This window comes from Scyliorhinus torazame, chromosome 8, assembly GCF_047496885.1.
Source record: "Scyliorhinus torazame isolate Kashiwa2021f chromosome 8, sScyTor2.1, whole genome shotgun sequence".
Taxonomy (NCBI): domain Eukaryota; kingdom Metazoa; phylum Chordata; class Chondrichthyes; order Carcharhiniformes; family Scyliorhinidae; genus Scyliorhinus; species Scyliorhinus torazame.
In genome coordinates, this window is record NC_092714.1 from 257,760,800 (window position 1) to 257,785,403 (window position 24,604).

A 24,604-nucleotide genomic window follows, 5' to 3' on the forward strand; every position below is an offset into this window, starting at 1 on the left:
CTGGAGTAGGATGATGGCCACGCCCGCTGGCCGTACGGGGACCGTGGAGAGGTTTGTGGTGGCGATCCGCATTCGCCACCGGAGACCGCACGGCCTGGCATACCACCATGAAATGGCCCTCTTTACCGCATCCCTTGCAGATGGATGCGCGGGCCGGGCAGCACTGCCGGGGGTGCTTGGCCTTCCCGCCAAAGTAGCAGCGGGGCCCCCCGGGGTTGCCAGGCCGCCTTGCAGCACAAGCTTTTGGGGGATGGGGAATGTCTCGGGGTTGGCTGTGGAGGGGTTCCACACTGCCCAGGGGGCTGCCGCGCGGTCGGGAACGTAAACGCAGGCGTTTCTGGAGGCCACATCCAGGGAGCCTGCAAGGGCCCATGCCTCCTTGAGGCCTAGGGTGTCTTTTTCTAATCGCTGGCGGATTTGGGAGGACAGCATACCTGCCACGAAAGCGTCCCGGATCAAGAGTTCTGTGTGGTCGCTCGCCGAAACCTGCGGGCAGCTGCAGTTTCTCCCCAACACCAGGAGTGCATGGTAGAATTCTTCCAGCGATTCCCCAGGGATTTGTCGCCTCGTTGCTAGCAGATGTCGGGCGTAGACCTGGTTTACCGGGCGAATATAATGTCCTTTTAGCAGCTCTATTGCTGCATCGAAGTCTTCCGCGTCCTCGATGAGGGTGTAAATTTCCTGGCTCACCCTCGAGTGCAGGACTTGCATTTTCTGTTCTCCCGTGGGTGTGTTTTCGGCCGTTCCGAGATATCCTTTAAAACACGTCAGCCAGTGCTTGAAGATTGCCGCTGAGTTCGCCGCATGGGGTCTAAGTTGCAGACACTCCGTTGATTCGGAGCTCCATCCTTTAAAATCTAGCTTATTAAATTGATGCACGATCAATGACCATTAAAGCGAGGTTGTAGTCCAACTGGAGGCTTTAATAAGCTAGATGTTTCCCCCAGCAGCTCAGGTACAGAATGAAGGCTGCTGGGGCGGCACGGGTTCTTATATCCCGCCTTGCAGGGCGGAGCTACCATACAGCTGGACCAATAGGAAACATACAATATCTACCAATGGTGTTCCAGCATTACAAGGTACCGGAATACCTCTCCACAGACTACCACACACAGTAAGAAGTCTTACAACACCAGGTTAAAGTCCAACAGGTTTGTTTCAAATCACTAGCTTTCGGAGCACTGCTCCTTCCTCAGGTGAATTACCTGAGGAAGGAACTGTACTCCGAAAGCTAGTGATCTGAAACATACCTGTTGGACTTTAACCTGGTGTTGTAAGACTTCTAAATGTGCTCACCCCAGTCCAACGCCGGCAGCTCCACGTCATTAGATGGTTAAAGCGCCTGTCTAGTAAACAGGAAATCCTTGAGTTCGAATCTCAGCGGCGCCTTCATACCTTTTGTGGGCAGCACAGTGGTTAGCACTGTGACTTCACAGCGCCAGGGTCTCAGGTTCGATTCCCAGCTGGGTCACTTTTGTGCGGAGTCTGCACGTTCTCCCCGTGTCTGCGTGGGTTTCCTCCGGGTGCTCCGGTTTCCTCCCACTAGTCCCAAAAGACGTACTGTTAGGTAATTTGGACACTCTGAATTCTCCCTCTGTGTACCTGAACCGGTGCCAGAATGTGGCAACTGGGGGCTTTTCACAGTAACTTCATTGCAATGTAAGCTACTTGTGACGATAAAGATTATTATTACAATCCAGCAGCAGATGTGCAGCGGTTGATGACTTGTCAATGGACCATATGCCATAACCTCAAACAGGACAATGTTAATACAGTGCCCAACACCAACTATCTCCATTAAAAATAAATGTCAATCAAAAATTGACTGGTGTTTTGAAAAAAATTGAAAAGTAAAGTGAACTGTCCAAATATAGCACACAAAATGAATTCCAGAATAAACCAATCTGTGAGTCAGGCTTGTTACTGGCAGTGTTGTCCAGTGGTCTACTTCTCAATGGCTGACACTATATCCTGTTATTAACTAGGAAAAGGTTGAGCGAAACATGTTGTGAGCAGTTGGTGAAATAAACCTGAGATCTGAATATTACCTTAGGGTCGGTCTGGCCTCAGCTGTTTTTCTGTGCTTTATTTTGAAAACTGTCATTGTACCAAGTGAAGAAATATTTTCAATAGATTAGGAAGTTCTTTACTCAGCAGAGAATTTTTTTTCTATCCCTGGGATGAAGCTTTCAATGTCAGAGATAGAGTCGTTTCTTTGCTGATAGGGATGCTGGGTAAAGAGAACCCCATTGCACAAAAGCCCTTTATTTTCATAACACCCCCTGCCACCTCATGGTGACCTGCGGTTTCCCCATGTTGGGTTGTTAAAGGGCTCGGTGCGTTGAAAGCTATCCATATTTCATAACATATGAGTGCCTGTGGTTTCAGAGTGGCCTTTGCATATTTTACCATGTTTCACCATGTAAGTTATTTGGTTCCTTCAATTAGTGTTTGTTTATTTTTAACACGCCTCGCAAAAGCAGAACAAATATCAGGGGAGATGAGAGAGGCTGTGGGAGGGCAGGATGTGGAGCCCAACGAGGTGGCTGCAAGTGGGGTCCAGGTGGCATGGTGAGGGGTGCCTGAGGGACATAGTGGTGAGAGGAGGCAACCAGCATTCACCCTGGCAGCACGGAGGAGGTCATTCATTTTGCTTTGGCCCTGCCCCCCCCCCCCCCCCCAACTCCGTCCTCTTGTGGTGGCTGCTGGCACTCACCAGCGCAGCCGGAGTCTCCCATGCGGGGTTGGAGACCTTACTGGCGGGTCTCCTGCCTGCCTGCAGGTAGATGGCAGCCCATCACTGCACCACAGCATCCAGCATTCGTATCAGGGACCCCTCCGTAAACCGTGGATCTGGCGTCACAGCTGCTATCCTCTCGGCTTCACTGTGATCAAGTGCTGCGGACCCGTTTCAATTCAGCTCCTCCTTGATTGAACTCCTCAGATAAGCCCCGGGCCGGGCGACTCAGACACATAGCGACATGAGCTTGGCGTCTTTCACGTGCCGAGAATTTGCACCAGTTTCCGCGCCCAAAATGAACACCTCGCCCGATTTTGGGAAAGTTCCACCCGCAATGTGTGATCAATCCCACTTAATTCAGCGCTGGGTTTGAGTTTTTGGATTGATGAGTGGTTCAGTTAATTGAAGAGTCTGTGTTCAGGAGTTGTGTGTGGACCAGTCTATGGTTGAGGAGGTAGCCCCTTGTGCTTGTACCAATCAGAGATCAGAAACCATTTTTGAGCATTTTATTAAAACACCGTAAACATCTAATGTGGGCATCGTACACTTCCCATTCGCTACTCAAGATGGTTTTGAATCTTTACTCAGATTTTTTAGATTTGCTCATCACACAGTAACCGGCAAGTTCAGTTGTCTGAGGCTGTGACTGAGATTATAGGTTACAAAGTTATGGCTAACTAAATCAATCGCATAGAAACAGTTCTCATGGAGTCCATTTTTCTGCTAAATCCCTGAAATTTTCCACAGGGAGACGGGAGATCTTACATTGAATGAAGGCTCCAATGCAAATGATTGGTCCTTCACCTCTTCTCTGAACGTTCAGGGATTCCATGTTGCATTTGGTCAAAAACCATTGACTGACACCTTCGTCCTTTGCAGGGACAATTCAAGAAAACTCGCAGAAATTCCCATGTGGTACGGCCACACAGCAGATTGGTTTGATTCATTCCACTTGTGCAGTTTATAAACCAGCAGCGAGTAAGCCTCTGCTCCCTTTTTAATTTTTAAGAATTCATGGGATGTGGGCTTCGCGGGCAAGGCCAGCATTTGTTGCCCATCCCTAATTGCCCTTGAACTCAGTGGCGTGCCAGTCCATTTCAGGCGGCAGCTCAGCGTCAACCACATTGCTGTGGGTCTGGAGTCACATGTAGGCCAGACCAGGTAAGGTTGGCCGCCCGAAAGGAGCATTAGTGAACCAGATGGCTTTTTAACGACACTTCTCTTTTTTAATACCATATTTTTATTGAATTCAAACTTCATCTTACGCCGCCGTGGGATTTGAACCTGGGTCCCCAGAGCATTACTCTGGGTCTCTGGATTACTAGTCCAGTGGCCAATGCCACGATGCCACTGCCTCCCCCACCTTGATTAACTTACAATTCCGATTTCCTGCCATTCTTGAGTTTTGAACTTGCAGCCTTTCCCTTTATTTGCTGGATTTAATGGGCACACCTTCCAGTGCCCGCCACTGAGCGAACATTGCACTGACTTTCCGATGGGGCATTTATCCGTTGGCTCCAACAACCCTTTCAAATGGACATCAAAGATCCCATGGCACTGTTTTGAGGAACGGTAAGGGAGGTCGCTCCCCCCATTTCCCGGCCAATATTTATCCCTCGACCGACACCATTGACAACAGGTTATCTAGAAATGTGTCTCGTTGCTGTTTATAGCAAGTTGGCTGCTGGGTATCCTGCATTACAACAGTGACTACACTTGAAATGGACTTAATTATCTGTTAGTTGCTTTGGAACAGCCTGAGGTTGTGAAAGATGCGGCATAAATACAATTCTTTCTTTTCATGATCTTGCAGGTTTGCGGAAGGTGCTGTTTTAACATTCTTCACCTTCTTTGTGCTTCTGCTCCTTACAAGAGACCCCAAATTCATTCCTGGATGGGCCGCTATTTTCCAAAAAGGGTGAGAAACCTTTGTGAATTTGCATAGGTTAACTGTTCAAATATGTATATTTTGAATGAAGAAGCAAAGAGTGGAAAGGACTGGGAACCACATAAAATTCAGCGGCGGGTAATTAAATGAAGCATTATAATAAAGCAATAAAAAATGCATTTTCAGGGGTCTGCAACGCAACGCAATATGACGTATCGATCTTTTGCCTTCTGGGACATGGCTTATCAGGATGAATGTTCCCTCTGCCAGTTCACCGTAAGGGTCCTAGTGAGTTTGGGCAGATAGTTTTTGATTTTTAAAAATAAATTTTGAGTGCACAATTCATTTTTTCCAATTAAGGGGCAATTTAGCGTGGCCAATCCACCTACCCTGCACATCTTTTGGGTTGTGGGGGCGAAATCCACACAAACATGGGGAGAATGTGCAAACTCCACACGGACAGTGACCCAGAGCCGGGATCGAACCTGGGACCTTGGCGCCGTGAGGCAGCAGTGCTATATCACTGCGCCACCGTGCTGCCGCAACTCAATTCCTAGTTGACAACGATCCACAACTTGAATAAAAGCAAAATGTCGCGGGCGTTGGAGATCTGAAGTAAAAAACAGAAATTGCTGAAAAGCTCAGTAGGTCTGGCGTGGTCCGTGGAGCGAGAAAGAGAGTTAACGTTTCAAGCCATCACATTCTTCCGTCTCTTCAGATCCGAAGAAGAGTTGTATTGGGCTCAATGTCAACTCTTCCTCTCTCCACAGATGCTGCCAGACCTGCTGAGTTTTTCCAGCACTTTCTATTTCGATGCACAACTTGAAGCCACCCAAAACTCAGCCCAAACTAGCAATTTGACTCCCAGAGATCACAAGATGACTAGTGTGGGAAATGGAAAAAATGTCTCCATGAGATTGATTTAAGGAATTTTTTTAATTTTAAAAATCTTTCCAATTAAGGGGCAATTTAGCACGGCCAATCCACCTACCCTGCACATCTTTTGGGGTTGTGGGGTGAGACCCACGCAAACACGGGGAGAATGTGCAAACTCCGCACGGACAGTGACCCGCGGCCGGGATCGAACCTGGATCCTCGACGATGTGAGGCAGCAGTGCCAACGACTGCACCACTGTGCCACCTGTTTTAAGGAATGTTGCTGGAGAAAATTAGAGGGAGCTTCACTTTAGGAGTGCTTAAATGAGGACAGTGGGTACAAATATTGAATATTCCATTATTAACACCCCTCACCTTGATGGATAGAGAAACAGGGAAAGAAGCAAGTTATGGATAGAGCAAAATAAATCTAAAATATTGGGCTGTTGTTAGTAGTAGGTGTCTTTTGGTCCTTCAATGAATCTATTCAAAAGAAATATGAATGATATGTGTAATGCACACCTGAGTGAACTTGTTAGGAACATATCTAAGGTGCTGAACTGGACAGAGTAAGTAATCTTAAAATTATACTTGCAGTTTCACCAGGGCAGTAACAAAAGAAAATAGTGTTCAAGTTGGTATATTTAAAATAGCCAACAGGAAATGTACCTTTAAGTTCAAGAGCTAGGAAGTGTGAATTGAATTCAGGTTAAGAAACTGCCAGATGCTGTTACACAAAGAATGTTCGGGTTGGTATTCTGAAAGGATGAGATTCAATGGGTTGAAAGACAATTTTTCATCCAAACCTGTCATATCTTTATATGATCTTCAGATGGAGAAACCCCAAATGGAGGAATTTCACTGTTTCTGCCTTAGTATGCTCTGGAATTAGAGATCTGAGTTACACTGACACATTTGCCTCACTAACAAGGAAACCTGCACACAAGAGTAGCAATATAACTCCACGCACCCTACTCAGAAGTGATTATCATTAACTATCAGTCTTTCCGATAATTTGTGTTAATGTTTCTTCAAGTACGTTGTTGAAGTTAAGAGAACAGGCAATGGGTATTAATTGTCTTTGAGCGTATTGATAGGTGGTCTTGTGGTCCAGTGTGTAGCATCCCTGCTTCTCAACCAGACGTTCTGGGTTCAAGTCCCACCCCAGGACTCTGTGGCCATGGAAGGTATGTTCACAGTATGGCCAAACAGGTTGACCATTGTGCTTGATATTGAGCGGCGCCCCCTCAAGCTGTAGCCCCTGGCAACAGACTGGTGACTTGTTCTGGGGAAAACGAGCTCTGAAAATCAATGTAAGCAAGTGCTTCACCTGCCTCATGAACCCTTAGGTATGGAAAGAGAATCAAGAAGAATGTGAAAAACCTATAAATGGAGGATAGGAGGAGATTGTAGCATAGTGGTAATGTCACTGGATTAGTAATCAAGAGGCCCAGACTAATGCTCTGGGGGCAGGAGTTTAAATCCCACCAAGGAATTTAAATTCAATTAGCAAAATCTGGATGCATGGTGACCTTGATTGACAGTGATTGACATAGAAATCCATCTAGTTCATGAATGCCCTTTAGGAATGGAAATCTGCTGTTCTACTCTAGTCTGGTCTACATGTGACTCCAGACCCACAGCAATGCGGTTGACTCTTAACTGTTCAGCAACTGAGGGCAATTACGGATACGCAAAAATTGCTGGCCTTGCCAGGGATGCCCAAATCCTATGTAAGAATAAAAGAGTATAAGTAGGGGATAGCTGGGACACTGGTTGTATGGGAGGAGAGTCGTGATACTGAACAAGTCAATAAATTCTCTCAATGAAGGAAAGTACTTCTCCAATCAACATTGATCCCATTAACAATTTGTTCTAAAACACTCTTTTTCAGATACGTATCAGATGCAGTGACTGGAATGTCATTCGTGATTACATTGTGCTTCTTCCCATCTCAAAAGCCCTCATTGAAGTGGTGGTCCAATCCAAATGGTACGTGAGCCAGTTGAACCAAATTATTGATCAAAAGGGGAGCTGCAGGGGAACAGAGTTGTGAGTGGGTAAGAGGGAGAAAAAGTTGCAAGTGCCATCTGGAGTTGTGCATTGTACATGAAAAAAAAAACTGCTGAGCTAAGATAGTTACTAATAAATCCAATAGGGAAATAAGGGGTTATTTCAGGACTCAGGGTGTGATTAGAATGTGGAATTCGCCACAGAGGAAGTGATTGAAGTAAATAGCTTGGATGCTTTCCAAAGGAAATTAGACGACTATGAGAGAAAAGGGAATTGAAACATAGGCTGAAAGGCTGAGATAAGGTGGATGGAACAGCAGGAGACTCATGCGGATGTTAGACAACAGCACAGACAGGTTGGCCTGTTATATTTGGTTTCTTTACTGCATGTTTTTTGTATTATCTTTGAGAAAAAGTAAGTGTCAGACAACACAGCATGGAAGACATGCGCAGAGAGTAATTGTGGCTCTGAAAATCCATAGGTCGCATTTTGTTTCTATTTTTGATTCATTCAAGAAGTATGGGCATCATGACTTGGCCAGCATTCACTGCCCATCCTTAATTGCCCCTGAGAAAGTGGTGGTGAGCTGCCTTCTTGAAACGTTGTGGTCCCTGTGGTGTAGGTACACCTGCAGTGCTGTTAGGGAGGGAATTCCAGAATTTTGACCCAGCTACAGCGAAGGAACGGCGATATATTTACAAGTCAGGATGGTGAGTGTCTTGGATGGGAACTTTCAGCAGGTGGTGGGGTTCCCGTGTATCTGTTGCCCTTGTTCTTCTAGATGCTAGTGGTCATGGGTTTGGGAGGTGCTGCGTAAGGCACCTTGGTGAGCTCCTGCAGTGCATCTTGTCGGCGATAAACACTGCTGTTGCTGTGTGTCAGTGGTGGAGGGAGTGAATGTTTGTGAACGGGGTGGAAAGCAAGTGGGCTGCCTTGTCCTGGATGGTGTCAAGCTCCTTGAATGTTGTTGGAGCTGCACTCATCCACACAAGGGGAGAGTATTCCATCACACTCCTGACTTGCACCTTGTAGATGGGCAGCTTTTGGGCGTCAGGAGGTGAGTTATTCACTGCAGGATTCCTAGCCTCTGGCCTGCCCTTGTAGCCACAGTATTTATATGGCTAGTCCATAAGACCATAAGACATAGGAGCGGAAGCAAGGCCATTCGGCCCATTGAGTCCACTCCACCATTCAATCATGGCTGATTTCAACTCCATTTACCCGCTCTCTCTCCATAGCCCTTAATTCCTCGAGAAAGCAAGAATTTATCAACTTCTGTCTTAAAGACACTCGACGTCCCGGCCTCCACTGCCCTCTGTGGCAATGAATTCCACAGACCCACCACTCTCTGGCTGAAGAAATTTCTCCTCATCTCTGTTCTAAAGTGACTCCCTTTTATTCTAAGGCTGTGCCCCCGGATCCTAGTCTCCCCTGCTAATGGAAACAACTTCCCTACGTCCACCCTATCTAAGCCATTCATTATCTTGTAAGTTTCTATTAGATCTCCCCTCAACCTCCTCAACTCCAATGAATATAATCCCAGGATCCTCAGACGTTCATTGTATGTTAGGCCTACCATTCCTGGGATCATCCGTGTGAATCTCCGCTGGACCCGCTCCAGTGCCAGTATGTCCTTCCTGAGGTGTGGGGCCCAAAATTGCTCACAGTATTCTAAATGGGGCCTAACTAATGCTTTATAAAGCCTCAGAAGTACATCCCTGCTTTTATATTCCAAGCCTCTTGAGATAAATGACAACATTGCATTTGCTTTCTTAATTACGGACTCAACCTGCAAGTTTACCTTTAGAGAATCCTGGACTAGGACTCCCAAGTCCCTTTGCACTTCAGCATTATGAATTTTGTCACGGTTTTGAAAATAGTCCATGCCTCTATTCTTTTTTCCAAAGTGCAAGACCTCGCACTTGCCCACGTTGAATTTCATCAGCCATTTCTTGGACCACTCTCCTAAACTGTCTAAATCTTTCTGCAGCCTCCCCACCTCCTCCATACTACCTGCCCCTCCACCTATCTTTGTATCATCGGCAAACTTAGCCAGAATGCCCCCAGTCCCATCATCTAGATCGTTAATATATAAAGAGAACAGCTGTGGCCCCAACACTGAACCCTGCGGGACACCACTCGTCACCGGTTGCCATTCCGAAAAAGAACCTTTTATCCCAACTCTCTGCCTTCTGCCTGACAGCCAATCGTCAATCCATGTTAGTACCTTGTCTCGAATACCATGGGCCCTTATTTTACTCAGCAGTCTCCCGTGAGGCACCTTATCAAAGGCCTTTTGGAAGTCAAGATAGATAACATCCATTGGCTCTCCTTGGTCTAACCTATTTGTTATCTCTTCAAAGAACTCTAACAGGTTTGTCAGGCACGACCTCCCCTTACTAAATCCATTCTGACTTGTCCTAATCTGACCCTGCACTTCCAAGAATTTAGAAATCTCATCCTTAACAATGGATTCTAGAATCTTGCCAACAACCGAGGTTAGGCTAATTGGCTTATAATTTTCCATCTTTTTCCTTGTTCCCTTCTTGAACAGGGGGGTTACAACAGCGATTTTCCAATCCTCTGGGACTTTCCCTGACTCCAGTGACTTTTGAAAGATCATAACTAACGCCTCCACTATTTCTTCAGCTATCTCCTTTAGAACTCTAGGATGTAGCACGTCTGGGCCCGGAGATTTATCAATTTTTAGACCTCTTAGTTTCTCTAGCACTTTCTCCTTTGTGATGGCTACCATATTCAACTCTGCCCCCTGACTCTCCTGAATTGTTGGGATATTACTCATGTCTTCTACTGTGAAGACTGACGCAAAGTACTTATTTAGTTCCTCAGCTATTTCCTTGTCTCCCATCACTAGATTACCAGCATCATTTTGGAGCGGCCCAATGTCTACTTTTGCCTCCCGTTTGTTTTTAATGTATTTAAAGAAACTTTTACTATCATTCCTAATGTTACTGGCTAGCCTACCTTCATATTTGATCCTCTCTTTCCTTATTTCTCTCTTTGTTATCCTCTGTTTGTTTTTGTAGACTTCCCAATCTTCTGACTTCCCACTACTCTTTGCCACATAATAGGCTTTCTTTTGCTTTGATGCATTCTGTCATGATATTCAAACACACATCACAACACACACATCATGATAGACAGACCAACAGACCAATTAGCTCACATAACACGACAGCCAATCACAGACAAGAGCAGACACAGTATAAGACAAGAAACACGACACCTCCGGGGCAGTCCATCTGGAGACAGGACAAGGCCAGGACCTCATTAACAAGACACTCACACAGTCACCACGTGCTGAGTACCAAGTCAGATGTGTAAATAACTAGTTGGAATAAAACTGCGTTGTACCAATCGCAACCGTGTTGGTTCGTCTGTACCTCAGAGCACCCAACACCACATGGTACCAGTGAGTGAATCGATACTTACCGGCAAATCTGCCATCCTGAGCCATGGACACCCACAACAAACCGCAGCCGTTGCAAGTCGCTGGGAACCTGGGCACCAATTGGAAGCTCTTCAAGCAGCGATTCGAACTGTTCATGCGAGCCAACGGAAAACAGGGCGCCTCGGACGAAACAAAGATTGCCATGCTCCTCACTACCACAGGTCAGCACGCCATCGATGTATACAACTCCTTGGTGTTCGCGGAAGGCGAGAACAAATCTAAATATGACACGGTCCTCCTCAAGCTCGACCAGCACTTCAACGTTGAGGTCAATGAAAGCATTGAGAGGTATATCTTTCAGCAGCGCCTACAAGGTAAGGATGAGCTCTTTCAGTCCTTCCTGACGCACCTCCGCATACTCGCGCAGTCCTGCGGTTACGGCACCACCTCAGAGTCCATGATCCGGGACCAGATCGTTTTTGGCGTTGCCTCCAGTGGCCTACGCCAGCAGCTTCTAAAAATTAAAGGCCTGACCTTAGCATCTGCAGTTGAAGCGTGTGTCCTGCATGAAAATGCGACCAGCCGCTATGCCCAATTTCAGGCGACCGAATCGGCATGGAGGGGGTCCCAAGCGATCAAATCGGCAAGCTAGGCCACCCACGAGGCCGAACACTCCAGGCAATCGAGTTTCTCCCGGCCCGCGGCCCGGACGAGGGCGGCCGTTTCGCGCGCTTTTTGAGGCCTCCCGCGTTTGTGCGCGCCAAAACCTACGGCAACACTGAGGGACGTGCTGCGCAGGCGCGCCTGACGCAAGACCGAACTGCGCATGCGCAGTGGCGTAACGAACGCCATGACGTCATGACGTGCGGCAACTGTGGAGCTGCATATTTAAAAGGGCAATGTCCTGCAAAAACCCGACAATGCCTACGCTGTGGCAAGGTGGGCCACTACGCTGCCTACTGTCGAGCGGCTCAACCTGTGGATCTGCCACATCTCCGACAACCTCGCAGACACGTGCGGACCATCCAGCCTCCAAATCACGACCTCCAAACCGACGACACAGATGACCAAGACGCCTTCCGGGTTGCGGTCATTGATGTGAACCGGGTCAACACCATCAATCCGGCCGATGAATGGAGTGCCACCCTGACGGTCAACCGATCGCCGATCACTTTCTGCCTGGACACTGGCGCCTCCGCCAACCTCATAGCATGGTCAGCATTCTATGCCATGAAGGTCAGACCACCAATCCAGCCATCCCGGTGCAAGATGGTCGACTACAACGGGAACGTTATCCCAGCCATGGGATCCTGCCAGCTCCAGGTGACACACAAAACACACACGGCCACACTCTCGTTCGAGATAGTTGGCTCATCGAAGGACTCCCTGCTGGGCGCACAGGCATGTAAGGCTCTCCACCTTGTGCAACAAATTCTATCTCTCTCTCCAGACGGCACTTCTGACTTCCTGGATGCAGAATTCAACGCACAGCTCCAATCGCTCCTCGCCCACAACCAGGAGGCATTCGCAGGCATGGGAACACTGCCATACACCTACCGAATTCGCCTCAAACCGGACGCCATCCCGGTCGTTCACGCACCTCGCAGGGTTCCTGCGCCACTTAAAGACCGCCTCAAGCTGCAGGATCTCCAGGACCAAGGGGTCCTATCCAGGGTCACGGAACCCACGCCATGAGTCAGCTCCATGGTGTGTGTCAAGAAGCCCTCTGGCGAGCTCCGCATCTGTATTGACCCCAAAGACATCAATAATAACATTATGCGGGAACATTATCCCATACCCAAACGGGAGGAGATCACCAGTGAAATGGCCCAAGCGAAGATATTCATGAAACTGGATGCTTCTAAAGGATTTTGGCAGATCCAACTGGACCCGTCCAGCCGAACGCGATGTACCTTCAACACCCCTTTCGGCAGATTCTGCTACAACCGGATGCCATTTGGCATCATCTCGGCATCCGAGGTCTTCCACAGAATCATGGAGCAGATGATGGAAGGCATCGAAGGGGTGCGCGTATATGTGGACGATGTCATCATCTGGTCCACCACACCGCAGGAGCACATACATCGTCTCCAATGCGTTTTTGCCCGCATACGGGAAAACGGCCTGCGCCTCAACCGAGCCAAGTGCGCCTTTGGCCAGACCGAATTGAAGTTCCTGGGGGACCATATCTCCCAGTCAGGAGTCCGTCCGGATGCAGACAAGGTGAGCGCCATCACAGCCATGCCGCAGCCGGCCGACAAGAAGGCTGTCCTACGCTTCCTTGGCATGGTCAGCTTCCTAGGGAAATTCATTCCCAACCTTGCCTCCCACACAACGACTCTGCGCCACCTCATCAAAAAATCTACAGAGTTCCAGTGGCAACACACACACCAGCTGGAATGGGAGGAGCTCAAACGCAAACTCACCACGGCACCAGTGTTGGCGTCCTTCGACATGTCTCGTCCCACCAAAATCTCAACTGATGCCAGCCAATCCGGCATTGGAGCAGTGCTCCTGCAGAGGGATGACACGTCGTCATGGGCCCCAGTGGCCTATGCATCGCGGGCCATGACCCCCACAGAGCAGCGCTACGCGCAAATCGAAAAAGAATGCCTGGGCTTGCTAACCGGTTTAGACAAGTTCCACGATTACGTCTATGGTCTTCCACGGTTCACGGTCGAAACTGACCACCGCCCCCTGGTCAGCATAATAAACAAGGACCTGAACGCGATGACCCCTCGCCTCCAGCGCATCCTACTTAAACTCAGGAGGTACGACTTCCAACTGGTCTACACTCCAGGGAAGGACCTCATCGTGGCAGATGCCCTATCCAGAGCAGTGAGCACGCCGCCAGATGCGGAGGGGTTCGTATGTCAGGTCGAGGCACAGGTGGCCTTGACAGCGGCAAATCTGCCGGCTGACGACTCCAGTCTGGCCCGCATCCGCCGAGAGACAGCGGCCGACCCCCTTTTACAGCGAGTGATGCGCCACATGACGGGAGGATGGCTCAAAGGGCAGTGCCCGCAGTTCTATAATGTACGAGACGACCTAGCCATCATTGATGGGATCCTTCTGAAGCTGGACCGGATTGTGATTCCGCACAGTATGCGCAAGCTGGTTCTCGATCAAATACACGAAGGCCACTTGGGGGTCGAGAAGTGCAGACGGAGGGCCCGAGAGGCGGTATACCGGCCGGGCATCAGTGACGATATTGCCAACATGGTGATCAACTGTACAACCTGCCAAAGGTTTCAGCCGGCGCAACCTCCTGAGACGCTTCTGCCCCATGAGCTGGTGACGTCCCCCTGGGCGAAGGTGGGTGTCGACCTACTTCACGCGCTCGGCATGGACTATGTCATCATAGTTGACTACTTCTCCAATTACCCAGAAGTCATACGCCTGCACGATCTGACGTCGTCTGCTGTCATCAGGGCCTGCAAAGACACCTTTGCTCGCCACGGCATTCCGATGACTGTCATGTCGGACAATGGGCCCTGCCATGAATGGTCATCCTTTGCGGCCTCGTATGGCTTCACACACGTGACGTCCAGCCCTCTGCACCCCCAGTCCAATGGAAAGGCGGAGAAGGGCGTTCACATTGCCAAGCGGCTCCTCTGCAAGGCTGCAGCTGCCGGATCGGACTTCTAACTCGCCCTGCTGGCCTATCGCTCGGCCCCACTAGCCACGGGTCTCTCGCCAGCACAGCTGCTGATGGGTCGTGCCCTCAGAACCACTGTGCCTTCCATCCTGGCACCAACAATAGACCATGCTCCGGTACTAGACATAGACATAGACATAGAATTTACAGTGCAGAAGGAGGCCATTCGGCCCATCGAGTCTGCACCGGCTCTTGGAAAGAGCACCCTACCGAAGGTCCAAACCTCCACCCTATCCCCATAACCCAGTAACCCCACCTAATCCCCATAACCCAGTAACCCCACCCGACGGGCAATTTTGGACACTATGGGCAATTTAGCATGGCCAATCCACCTAACCCGCACATCTTTGGACTGTGGGAGGAAACCGGAGAACCCGGAGGAAACCCACGCACACACGGGGAGAACGTGCAAACTCCGCACAGACAGTGACCCAAGCCGGAATCGAACCTGGGACCCTGGAGCTGTGAAGCAATTGTGCTAACCACCATGCTACCGTGCTGCATAGGATGCAGCTGCAGCGCGATCGCCAGAAGAGATCGTACGACACAAGGGCAACTGATCTTCCCTCCCTGGCCCCTGGAGACAACGTCCGCATTCACCTACCAGAAGGGGCATGGTCAGCACCTGCCAAAGTTCTCCGACGCGTGGCTCCCCACTCGTTCCTGGTACGCATGCCGGATGGATCCGTGCGTAGGCGCAATCGCCGAGCCCTTCGCCTACTTCCACGCTCGCAACGGAACCATACACAGACGCCGTGTCCTCCACTGGTTCCTGATAGCGACTTCGTGGAGCTGCCATATACCATGCCCTTCTGTCGCAGCCCGTGGCCAGACTCGCACCTCAGCCAGTGGTTCTCGACCCAACCTTGAGGCGGTCAACCCGAATTCGTCGCCCACCTACTAGACTGGACTTATGAGCCTGTTCACACGTCAAATTTTAGCAACTACTGTATTGTAACATGTCACTGTTTTATCGTTCCAGGCCTCGTTTGATCGGTCCAAATTTCAACGTACTTCTTCTTTTGTTATGGTACAACCTCGTTAGCATGTCACACCTGACATCGCCCCTTGTATATAGTTACGCCACATGTACATGCTGTAAATATCACGCACACACACCTTTAGCTGCACTCAGGACACATTTACATTTATAACCACGTAGGCACAGGATCTTGTAAAAAAAGGGGGGATGTCATGATATTCAAACACACATCACAACACACACATCATGATAGACAGACCAACAGACCAATTAGCACACATAACACGACAGCCAATCACAGACAAGAGCAGACACAGTATAAGACAAGAAACACGACACCTCCGGGGCAGTCCATCTGGAGACAGGACAAGGCCAGGACCTCATTAACAAGACACTCACACAGTCACCACGTGCTGAGTACCAAGTCAGATGTATAAATAACTAGTTGGAATAAAACTGCGTTGTACCAATCGCAACCGTGTTGGTTCGTCTGTACCTCAGAGCACCCAACACCACACATTCCCTAACTTCCTTTGTCAGCCATGGCTGCCTAATCCCCCCTCTGATAACCTTTCTTTTCTTTGGGATGAACCTCTGTACTGTGTCCTCAATTACTCCCAGAAACTCTTGCCATTGCTGTTCTACTATCTTTCCCACTAGGCTCTGCTCCCAGTCGATTTTCGTCAATTCCTCCATCATGCCCCTGTAGTTATCTTTATTTAACTGTGACACCTTTACATCTGATTCTACCTTCTTTCTTTCAAATTGGAGATTGAATTCTACCATATTATGATCACTGCCTCCTAAGTGTTCCCTTACTTTAAGATCTTTAATCAAGTCTGGCTCATTACATAACACTAAGTCCAGAATGGCCTGTTCCCTCGTGGGCTCCATCACAAGCTGTTCCAAAAAGCTCTCCTGTAAACATTCAATGAATTCCCTTTCCTTGGGTCCACTGGCAGCATTATTTACCCAGTCCACCTGCATATTGAAGTCCCCCATGATCACTGTGACCTTGCCTTTCTGACATGCACTTTCTATTTCGTGGTGCATTTTGTGCCCCTGGTCCTGACCACTGTTAGGAGGCCTGTACATAACTCCCATTATGGTTTTTTTGCCTTTGTGGTTCCTCAACTCTACCCACACAGACTCCACATCATCTGATCCTATGTCGTTTAGTGCTATTGATTTCATTTCATTCCTAATTAACAAGGCAACCCCGCCCCCTCTGCCCACCTCTCTGTCTTTTCGATAGGTTGTGAATCCCTGGATGTTTAAATGCCAGTCCTGAACCCCCTGCAACCACGTCTTTGTGATGCCTACCACATCATACCTGCCAGTCACAATCTGGGCCACCAGCTCATCTACCTTGTTCCGTACACTGCGCGCATTTAAATATAGCACCTTTAATTCTCTATTGATCGTCCCTTTTTGTTTTCCAGTTCAGTATCAGGCCACTGGCAACCCCCCTCAGGATGTTTATAGTGGGGAATTCAGTGATGGCAATACAATTGATAAGGAGAATAACTTGCTGGAAGTCCCAAAAAAAATAATAGTCAATAGAGACAGGGACTTAATACAATTAACGTAAGTCCAGCATCAGTAACTAGGAAATCAATGGAACTAAATAGTGACAAATCCCCAGGACCTGACGGTTTCCACCCAAGGGTGTGAAAGGAAATAGGGGAGCACGTTGTAGATGCCCTAACTGTAATCTTTCAGCATTTCCCAGATTCAGGAATAGTCCTTCTGGGTTGGAAAATTGGACATGTTACTCCACCTTTTTTGAAGGGGGAAAGCAGGGAATGTCAGACCGGGTTAGCCTCCTTGTGGGGAAATTGCTGGCGTCCATAATCAGGGATAGGGTAACTGAACACTTCAAAAATTTTTGGTTGATCATACATGGAAAATAGAAGCATTCGGCCATTCGAGCCTGCTCCGCCATTCATGATGATCATGGCTGATCATCAAGTTCAATACCCTGATCCTGTCTTTCTCCCCATATCCCTTGATCCCTTTAGCCCCAAGAGCTATATCTAATTCCTTTTTGAATTACACAACATTTTCACCTCAACTACTTTTTGTGGCAGTGAATTCCACAGATTCACCACTCTCTGGGTGAAGATATTTCACCTCACCTCCGTTCTAAAAGGTCTACCCCTTATGCTCAGACTATGACCCCTAGTTCTGGACTCCCCCACCATCGGGAACACCCTGTGCACTCCTGTTAGAATTTTTATAAGTTTCTATGAGATCCTCTCTCAATCTTCTAAACTCCAATGAATATAATTGTAATTGACTTAGTCTTGCCTCATATGACAGTCCCACCATCCCAGGAATCAGCCTGGTAGACCTTCACTGCTCTCCCTCATAGCAAGATCAAGTATGTTTTTGCCTCTTGTTGGTTCCCTCATCCTATGCCCAGACGGAGTCCAGCAGCTCTGTCCTTTAAGACTCAGTCAGCAGTGGTGCTACTCAGCCACTTATGGATATTGGAGACCCCCACCCAAAATAGATTCTGTGCCTTTGCCACCCTAAGCTCTTCCTCCAAGTAGTGGAGGAGCAATGATTCTTCAGATGAGGGGAGACTGTGTGGTACAGCTGGCCTGGATGTGCCACCTGGGCAGCCTGGCAGTGCCAAGGTGCCTGGATGGCAGTGCCAAGGTATCATACTAGCAGTGCCAAGATGCCCAGGTGCCAGTGGGAGTGATAGGGTACCATCCTGCCCAGAGCCCGACCACCCGGGGGTCTCTGTTGGCCTGGGAGATCCCCCCCAGGTGCCGTCACGCCTGGTCCACATTTGTTCGGACCAGTACTAAACTGCGCCATGGCGAGGTCTCCAGGCGCGGGCGTTAGTTCCTGGGCCCCGGGAGAATCGGGCGCTGACATATTTAAATGATCCTAATGGCTCACTTATCTATGCTAATCTGGATCTCACCCAACGAGGGGAAGATCCAGATTGCAAAGTTTCGCGAGATCTCATTAGATCTCATGAGGCTCTCCAAGCGTCGTAAATCTCATGAGAGACTCTCGCGGGATTTAACGGCCTTGTCGCGTCACCGCGTCGGGCACAACAAGGCCATTTGATCGCGCCCTCGGTCTTTTGACGCAGCTGTTGTGTTGGGTGCTCTGCTACACATACGAATCAACACGGTTGCAGAAGGCACAACTCAGTATTATTACTAACAATTATTAACATTTGTAAACTGGTTGCTGTGGTTCGTTCATTACCCTCTAACCTGTGGACCCAGCCCTAACACTATCTTGGAAAGGCACTCAGCACATGGTGAATGTCTGAGTGGCTTGCTGTGAGCTCTGTGCCCTGAGCTGTCTCCTGCTTGAATCAATCGGAAGTGTTGTGTTCCCCGTTTTATAGTGTGTATGCTCTTGCTTGTGATTGGCTGTGATGTTGCGTGTGTATTGATTGGTCCGTTGATCTGTCCATCAGTGTGTATGTGTGTTTGCACCATGATGTTTATCTGAATATAATGACAGCAGCGATGGTAAAGGAATGGTAACATAGTTTCAAGTCATGGTGGTCTGCAGCTTGGAGGGGGACTTGCAATCGCGCAAAGTGTGTGGGGAGATGCAAACAGGTTTCGGATTTGGTTTGACCAAATTCAGTTCAATCGACAGCGCTTTCAGAGAAGTCAACAGCGACAAATTTACTCATGTGTTAACAATGCTCAATTAACTGTTTACCTGCATTACCAAAGACATAATGGCAGATTTGTCACATTGTTTGAAAGAGGAAAACATTCACATTTCCTTAAATGCTGAATCATTTGCTAAAACTTTTTCTATATTAAGGTTATTTTCATTTCATTGAGATCGTAAGAAAAAAGAACATGAGTAGACCACTGAGTCCTTCGAGCTTGCTTCCCTGATTAGTAAGATCATGGTTGATATGTTGTACATGTCTATCAGTCATCAAAACTGAATCAATTATAACCACCAACTTTTTTCCCCAAACTTGATAATATGAATTGACCTTTGCAATAGCCGGGCACTTATTTTATTTCAACCTTTATTGATTTCCTCAGCCGCAGCAATAACTAACCCACCCCTGCTAAGCTGGAAGAAAATCCAGAGAGATTTACCCTGGAATGTGATCATGCTCCTTGGAGGAGGGTATGCAATAGCAAAAGGGTGTGAGGTACCTTTTCTCAGTTGCACTTGATATTTTGCCTAAAATCCATGTTTAAAAAGAAGACCCGATGGCCAATTTAACAGCTTGACTTCTGAAACCTCCTCAGTGTTGGATCACTTTCTTGGAAATCTGTTTCAAACTTCAAAAACAAAAAATTCTTCACCTTGACCCTCCTTCACGGGTCAATTCCAAAGCATTCCGGTTCAAGTAGAGGGATAAACATTCCTGATCTTTGCACAGTCCCCTCGGCAGGAGCTTATCTGAAACCCAGGGAAATAGTGTAAACGACTTGGCACCATTTGTAAAGGTTTCCATCAGAGTTACACTAGGACAGCTAGGGAAGAACCTTGTCATTATTTCCGTCAGTGGAGAGATCGTAGCCTCTCCAGTTGGCAAGAGCTTGGGTGTTACTGCCCACCAGAGCACTGCTTTAATCACGCAGACTGCTACCGCTGATAAGCTTTATGTATCTGTCACCATGATGCACGCTTGGGGCTAATGCAGGGTTCATTGGAGTAAATTGGGAAGATAAGTTGCCTCCAAACTATTCCTACTTGCAGGTCTCGAAAATAGTTAACAAGGCCATTTAAAATGCAAACAAAGCATTGGGGTTAATTTCTCGAGGGATAGCAGCCCTTTGGCTAAGATCAAGCGACAGATGAAGCCCAAAATTAGATCCCCTTCTTGTCAGCTTGGATCTTGTATGTCTCTCCCGTGGAGACCATGAATTAGAACATAGGAACATACAGTGCAAAAGGAGGCCATTCTGCACCGACCCACTTAAGGCCTCACTTTCACCCTATCCCCGTAACCCATAACCCCTCCTAAACTTTTTGGTCACCAAGAGCAATTTATCATGGCCAATCCACCTAACCTGCATGTCTTTGGACTGTGGGAGGAAACCGGAGCACCCGGAGGAAACCCACGCACACACCGGGAGAACATGCAGACTCCGGACAGACAGTGACCCAGTGGGGAATCGAATCTGGGACCCTGGTGCTGTGAAGCCAGAGTGCTATCCACTTGTGCTACCGTGCTGCCCAATTAGCTTCAATTTGAATTGGTTTTTGGAGCAGGCAATGAGATGGATTAAGGATTTGCCCTGTCCACTCTGCGCATTGGCTTTGTAACTTTAAGGATGCGATAAAAAATAAAAAAGCAGAGATCTGTAAAGTTTTTATTGAATGTTGGTTAGTTCACAATTGGAGTACTGTGAACTGTTCTGATCTGCATATTATAAAAAGTATATAGTGGCACTGGAGAAGGGTTTATTAGCATGGTTCCAGAATTGAGAGCATTTAACTTTCAGGAAAGGGTGAGCAGTTTGGGACCTTTTGCTCTGGAAAAGTAAAGACTGATAGAGGTCTTTAGACTAGTTTTGGCAGACTAGACATGGTGAAGTTGCTTTCACTTGTAGGGGAGACCAGACTAGGAGTGTAAGTATAAACAAACCAATAATAAATCCAATTCAGACGAAACTTCTTTATCCAGAGAGCGATGTGAACATGGAACACGCTACCACAAGGAGTAGCGAGATGTTCAGCATCATTGCATTTAAAGCAAAGCTAGCTAAACACATGGGGGGACGGGATGGAAAAACATGTCGGTGGGGGTTAGATGAAGAAAGATGGGAAGAGGTTTATGGGAAGCATAAATACTAGCATAGACCTGTGGACCAAATAACCTGTTCCCACACTGAAAATATAATGCAATGAGCCTTGGTGGCCAATCATTAACAAAATTATTTGGGGAGAAAAGGAGTTCCAGTGAGTTTTGTCCTCCCCTCGCATGATGTATAGCAATCCTTTACATTACTATTTTACAATCAGGCATTGCCTGTTTGTGTTAGACATTGGAGCACAAAGTTCAGCCTGACCAAATTTCAAGTTGAATTACAGTAAATCCATTCACTGTTTTCCAGAATGACCAACTATCCCGTATTTTAGGCCATTGTCCCACATTTGAGGCCACTGCCTCCATGTCGCGGCTTGAATGCAGCAAGGGGGAGGGCTTATGTTTTCCTCATAATCCGGCTCTTTAAATATTGCACATGCACCAGCCCCTCTACTCCTTCTTACATGTTCTTACAGCTCATGGTGGCACCAAGCCCGCCCCACCACCTGCACATATGGGTACCCATGCCAAGCTGTCCCTTAATTTTCTGCATGAGAGTTGGTCCCTCTGCTGTTTTATGCCTGAATTTCAGAAGACACTCTCATTAAAAAATGCCTCAACTTGAGTAACTTACACTCATTTGAAGGCAGGGTGTCTTCGTTCACGAAATATTTTGTTGCTCTCTTAGTGGAGGGAGAAAATGACGAGACCCTAACTTACAAGCCATCCTCCTGACGCAGAATGTTGCACAGTAGGTTGGAGAATTGAACATGGAGGTTAGATTGACCAATTAGCAGTGCCTTTCGTGCGCCTGTTTCTTCCAAACATTATAATTTCACAATTTTGGTTTCTGCACTTTTCCAGGATGTGCATCCTTTTGAAATGAAAATAGAACTTGACCTTTGCTCAAACAACTCTTAAGCGTCTTTGATTTCCAGGCTTCCGGGCTCTCCATCTGGTTCGGTAACCAACTTCAGCCGCTGGTGAGCATCAAGCCAACCGTAGCTGTCATCCTGATCTGCCTGCTGGTAACATGCTTTACCGAATTCGCCAGCAACACTGCCACGATTGTAATAATGCTACCAATTGTGTCTGAATTGGTAAGTTCTTGAAAGAGTAGGAAGAAGAACGAAAAAAACTTGCGTTTCCGCAGCACATTTCATGACCTCATAGAATGTCTCACAGCCAATTCAGTAATTTTGAAGAGTTGTGCAGTGTAGGAATCATGACAGTCAATTTTCCAGTCAGGCAGACCCCATCAAAGGTGCAAGAGCCACTAAGGGCAGGTGTCACCATTGCCATGATTAAGCCATTGCTACTGTGGATCCATTTGTGGCCAAAGAGTATCCAAGTATTGAACCCCCAGCCACCTGGAACCCACTTAGAAGCCGCCAGGGTTTACCTGGCTGTCTCCCCATGCAGTGAAGGACCCTTCCCGCTGTTGGTAAAATGCCAGTGATGCGGTAAGGTGCCCTTAATTGCCCATAAGTGGCTCAATTGGGCACCAGTCTGGTGGGCGGACTATCTGTCACCTTCCCCAGCACTGGCAAGCTGGCACGGTGGTGGGAAGATATCAGGCATACCACTTGACACCACCCCATGCCATCTTACCAAATTAACCCCCTCCGAGCACTTCCCCAAAAAAGCTTTAGCCCATGAGTCAGTGAGCAGATATTAGATTTTTATCTACCAATAATGTAGTTTTTCTATTGCCAGGAGAATTGATATTCATTGGACTGCATTCAATTGAAAGGACAGCATCTCATCCATTTACTTATCATTTATTGCAGGCCATGCATATGAAGGTGAATCCTCTCTATCTGATGGTCCCGGCAACTGTTGTAGGTTCCTATGCTTTCATGCTACCAATATCAACGCCTCCAAACTCAATTGCTTTTGCTACGGGCTATCTAAAGGTCAGCGATATGGTACGTAGGCTTCCTGAGTTGAAGGACCGGTTTGAGATACATAGCATTGAACCTCACTGCATAAAACTGAGATCAGTGATGTGCCATTGAACTGTCTCCATCGAGATGAATGGGAGTTTGGTAACTATGCTTCCCTGTCCTACAATCAGCGTGGTCCTCATTGTAACACGGGGCATGAAGAAAGTCCAAGAAGGATAATGTTGGTTCGTGAAAGAGTGGCTTTCATTTGAAGAGAGGTTATTCCCATATATCTTGAACTCTTGCAAGGTAGATTTGTACATATTTACATACTTACAGGGTGAATGTGAGTAGGTTTCACCCTATCGTGTTTTATTTGGTTACACTTGTTTATTTATGCGTGATAGTATCAACAACTGCCGATGTGTTGTAGAGAAATTGGTGGTTGGGACAATTGATGATTCTCTGTAATAATAGCTTATTGTCACAAGTAGGCTTCAGTGATATTACTGTGACAAGGCCCGAGTCGCCACATTCCGGCGCCTGTTCGGGGAGGCCGGTACGGGAATTGAACCCGCGCTGCTGGCCTTGTTCTGCATTACAAGCCCACTGTGCTAAACCAGCCCCTGTATCCTCTGTCATGTTTTATCTGGAGAATCCCTCATTTTGGGACCTTGACTTCAGCAATGCTAAACTCCTCTTCATTTTCCTTTAATCACATTTTCTGACTATAATAGCATGTGGTATCGAACCACAGAATCGTAGAATTCCTACAGTGCAGAAGGAGGCCTATCAGCCCAATGAATCTGCACCTAGGCCACACCCCATCCCAGTAACCCCATAACCCCACCTAACGTGTGCATCTTTGGACACTAAGGGGTAACTTTACCATGGCCAATCCACCTAACTGCATATGTTTGGAATGTGGGAGGAAACCGGAGCACCCAGAGAAACCCATGCAGACACAGGAGAACGTGCAAACTTCGCACAGACACCCAAGGTCGGAATTGAACCCGGGTCCCTGGCACTGTGGGTGAACAGTGCTAACCACTGTGCCACCGTGCCGCTTGAACACAGCTTCGAAAGTGACAAATTGTTAGCTGTAGCCCTTCTGAGCTTGTGCAAACAATGTTTCTTTCTTTAGTAGGATTCATGAAAGACATTTCAATCCTCCCAGTTCCTATACTTCTCAGAATCTATGTAGTTGTGTTAGAAACTGGTCAGGTTGCAGGGGATAGGGTAGGATAACGTACATTCTGCTGGTGATGGTGAAAAATCAAGATGCTCTATGAAGACTAAATGTGCCTTGGGTTCAAGCCGCAATCCTTTGGTTGGCCAAAGCAACTGTCTGGATTATTATAACTTATTTCAGATGTCTTAGCTTT

The 24,604-nt window shown here is 47.7% G+C and overlaps 1 protein-coding gene across 2 annotated transcripts in view; it reads left to right on the forward strand.

Annotated features, from left to right (window-relative positions):
- Positions 1-24,604, forward strand: part of LOC140428556 (Na(+)/dicarboxylate cotransporter 3-like) — a 57,255-nt gene that overhangs the window by 29,036 nt on the left and 3,615 nt on the right. For both annotated transcript variants that reach the window (XM_072515157.1, XM_072515158.1), the window contains exons 8-12: positions 4,554-4,658; positions 7,399-7,496; positions 19,613-19,725; positions 22,272-22,433; positions 23,124-23,261. In XM_072515157.1, the coding sequence (XP_072371258.1) occupies positions 4,554-4,658; positions 7,399-7,496; positions 19,613-19,725; positions 22,272-22,433; positions 23,124-23,261 (616 nt within the window). The remainder of the gene's footprint in view (positions 1-4,553; positions 4,659-7,398; positions 7,497-19,612; positions 19,726-22,271; positions 22,434-23,123; positions 23,262-24,604) is intronic.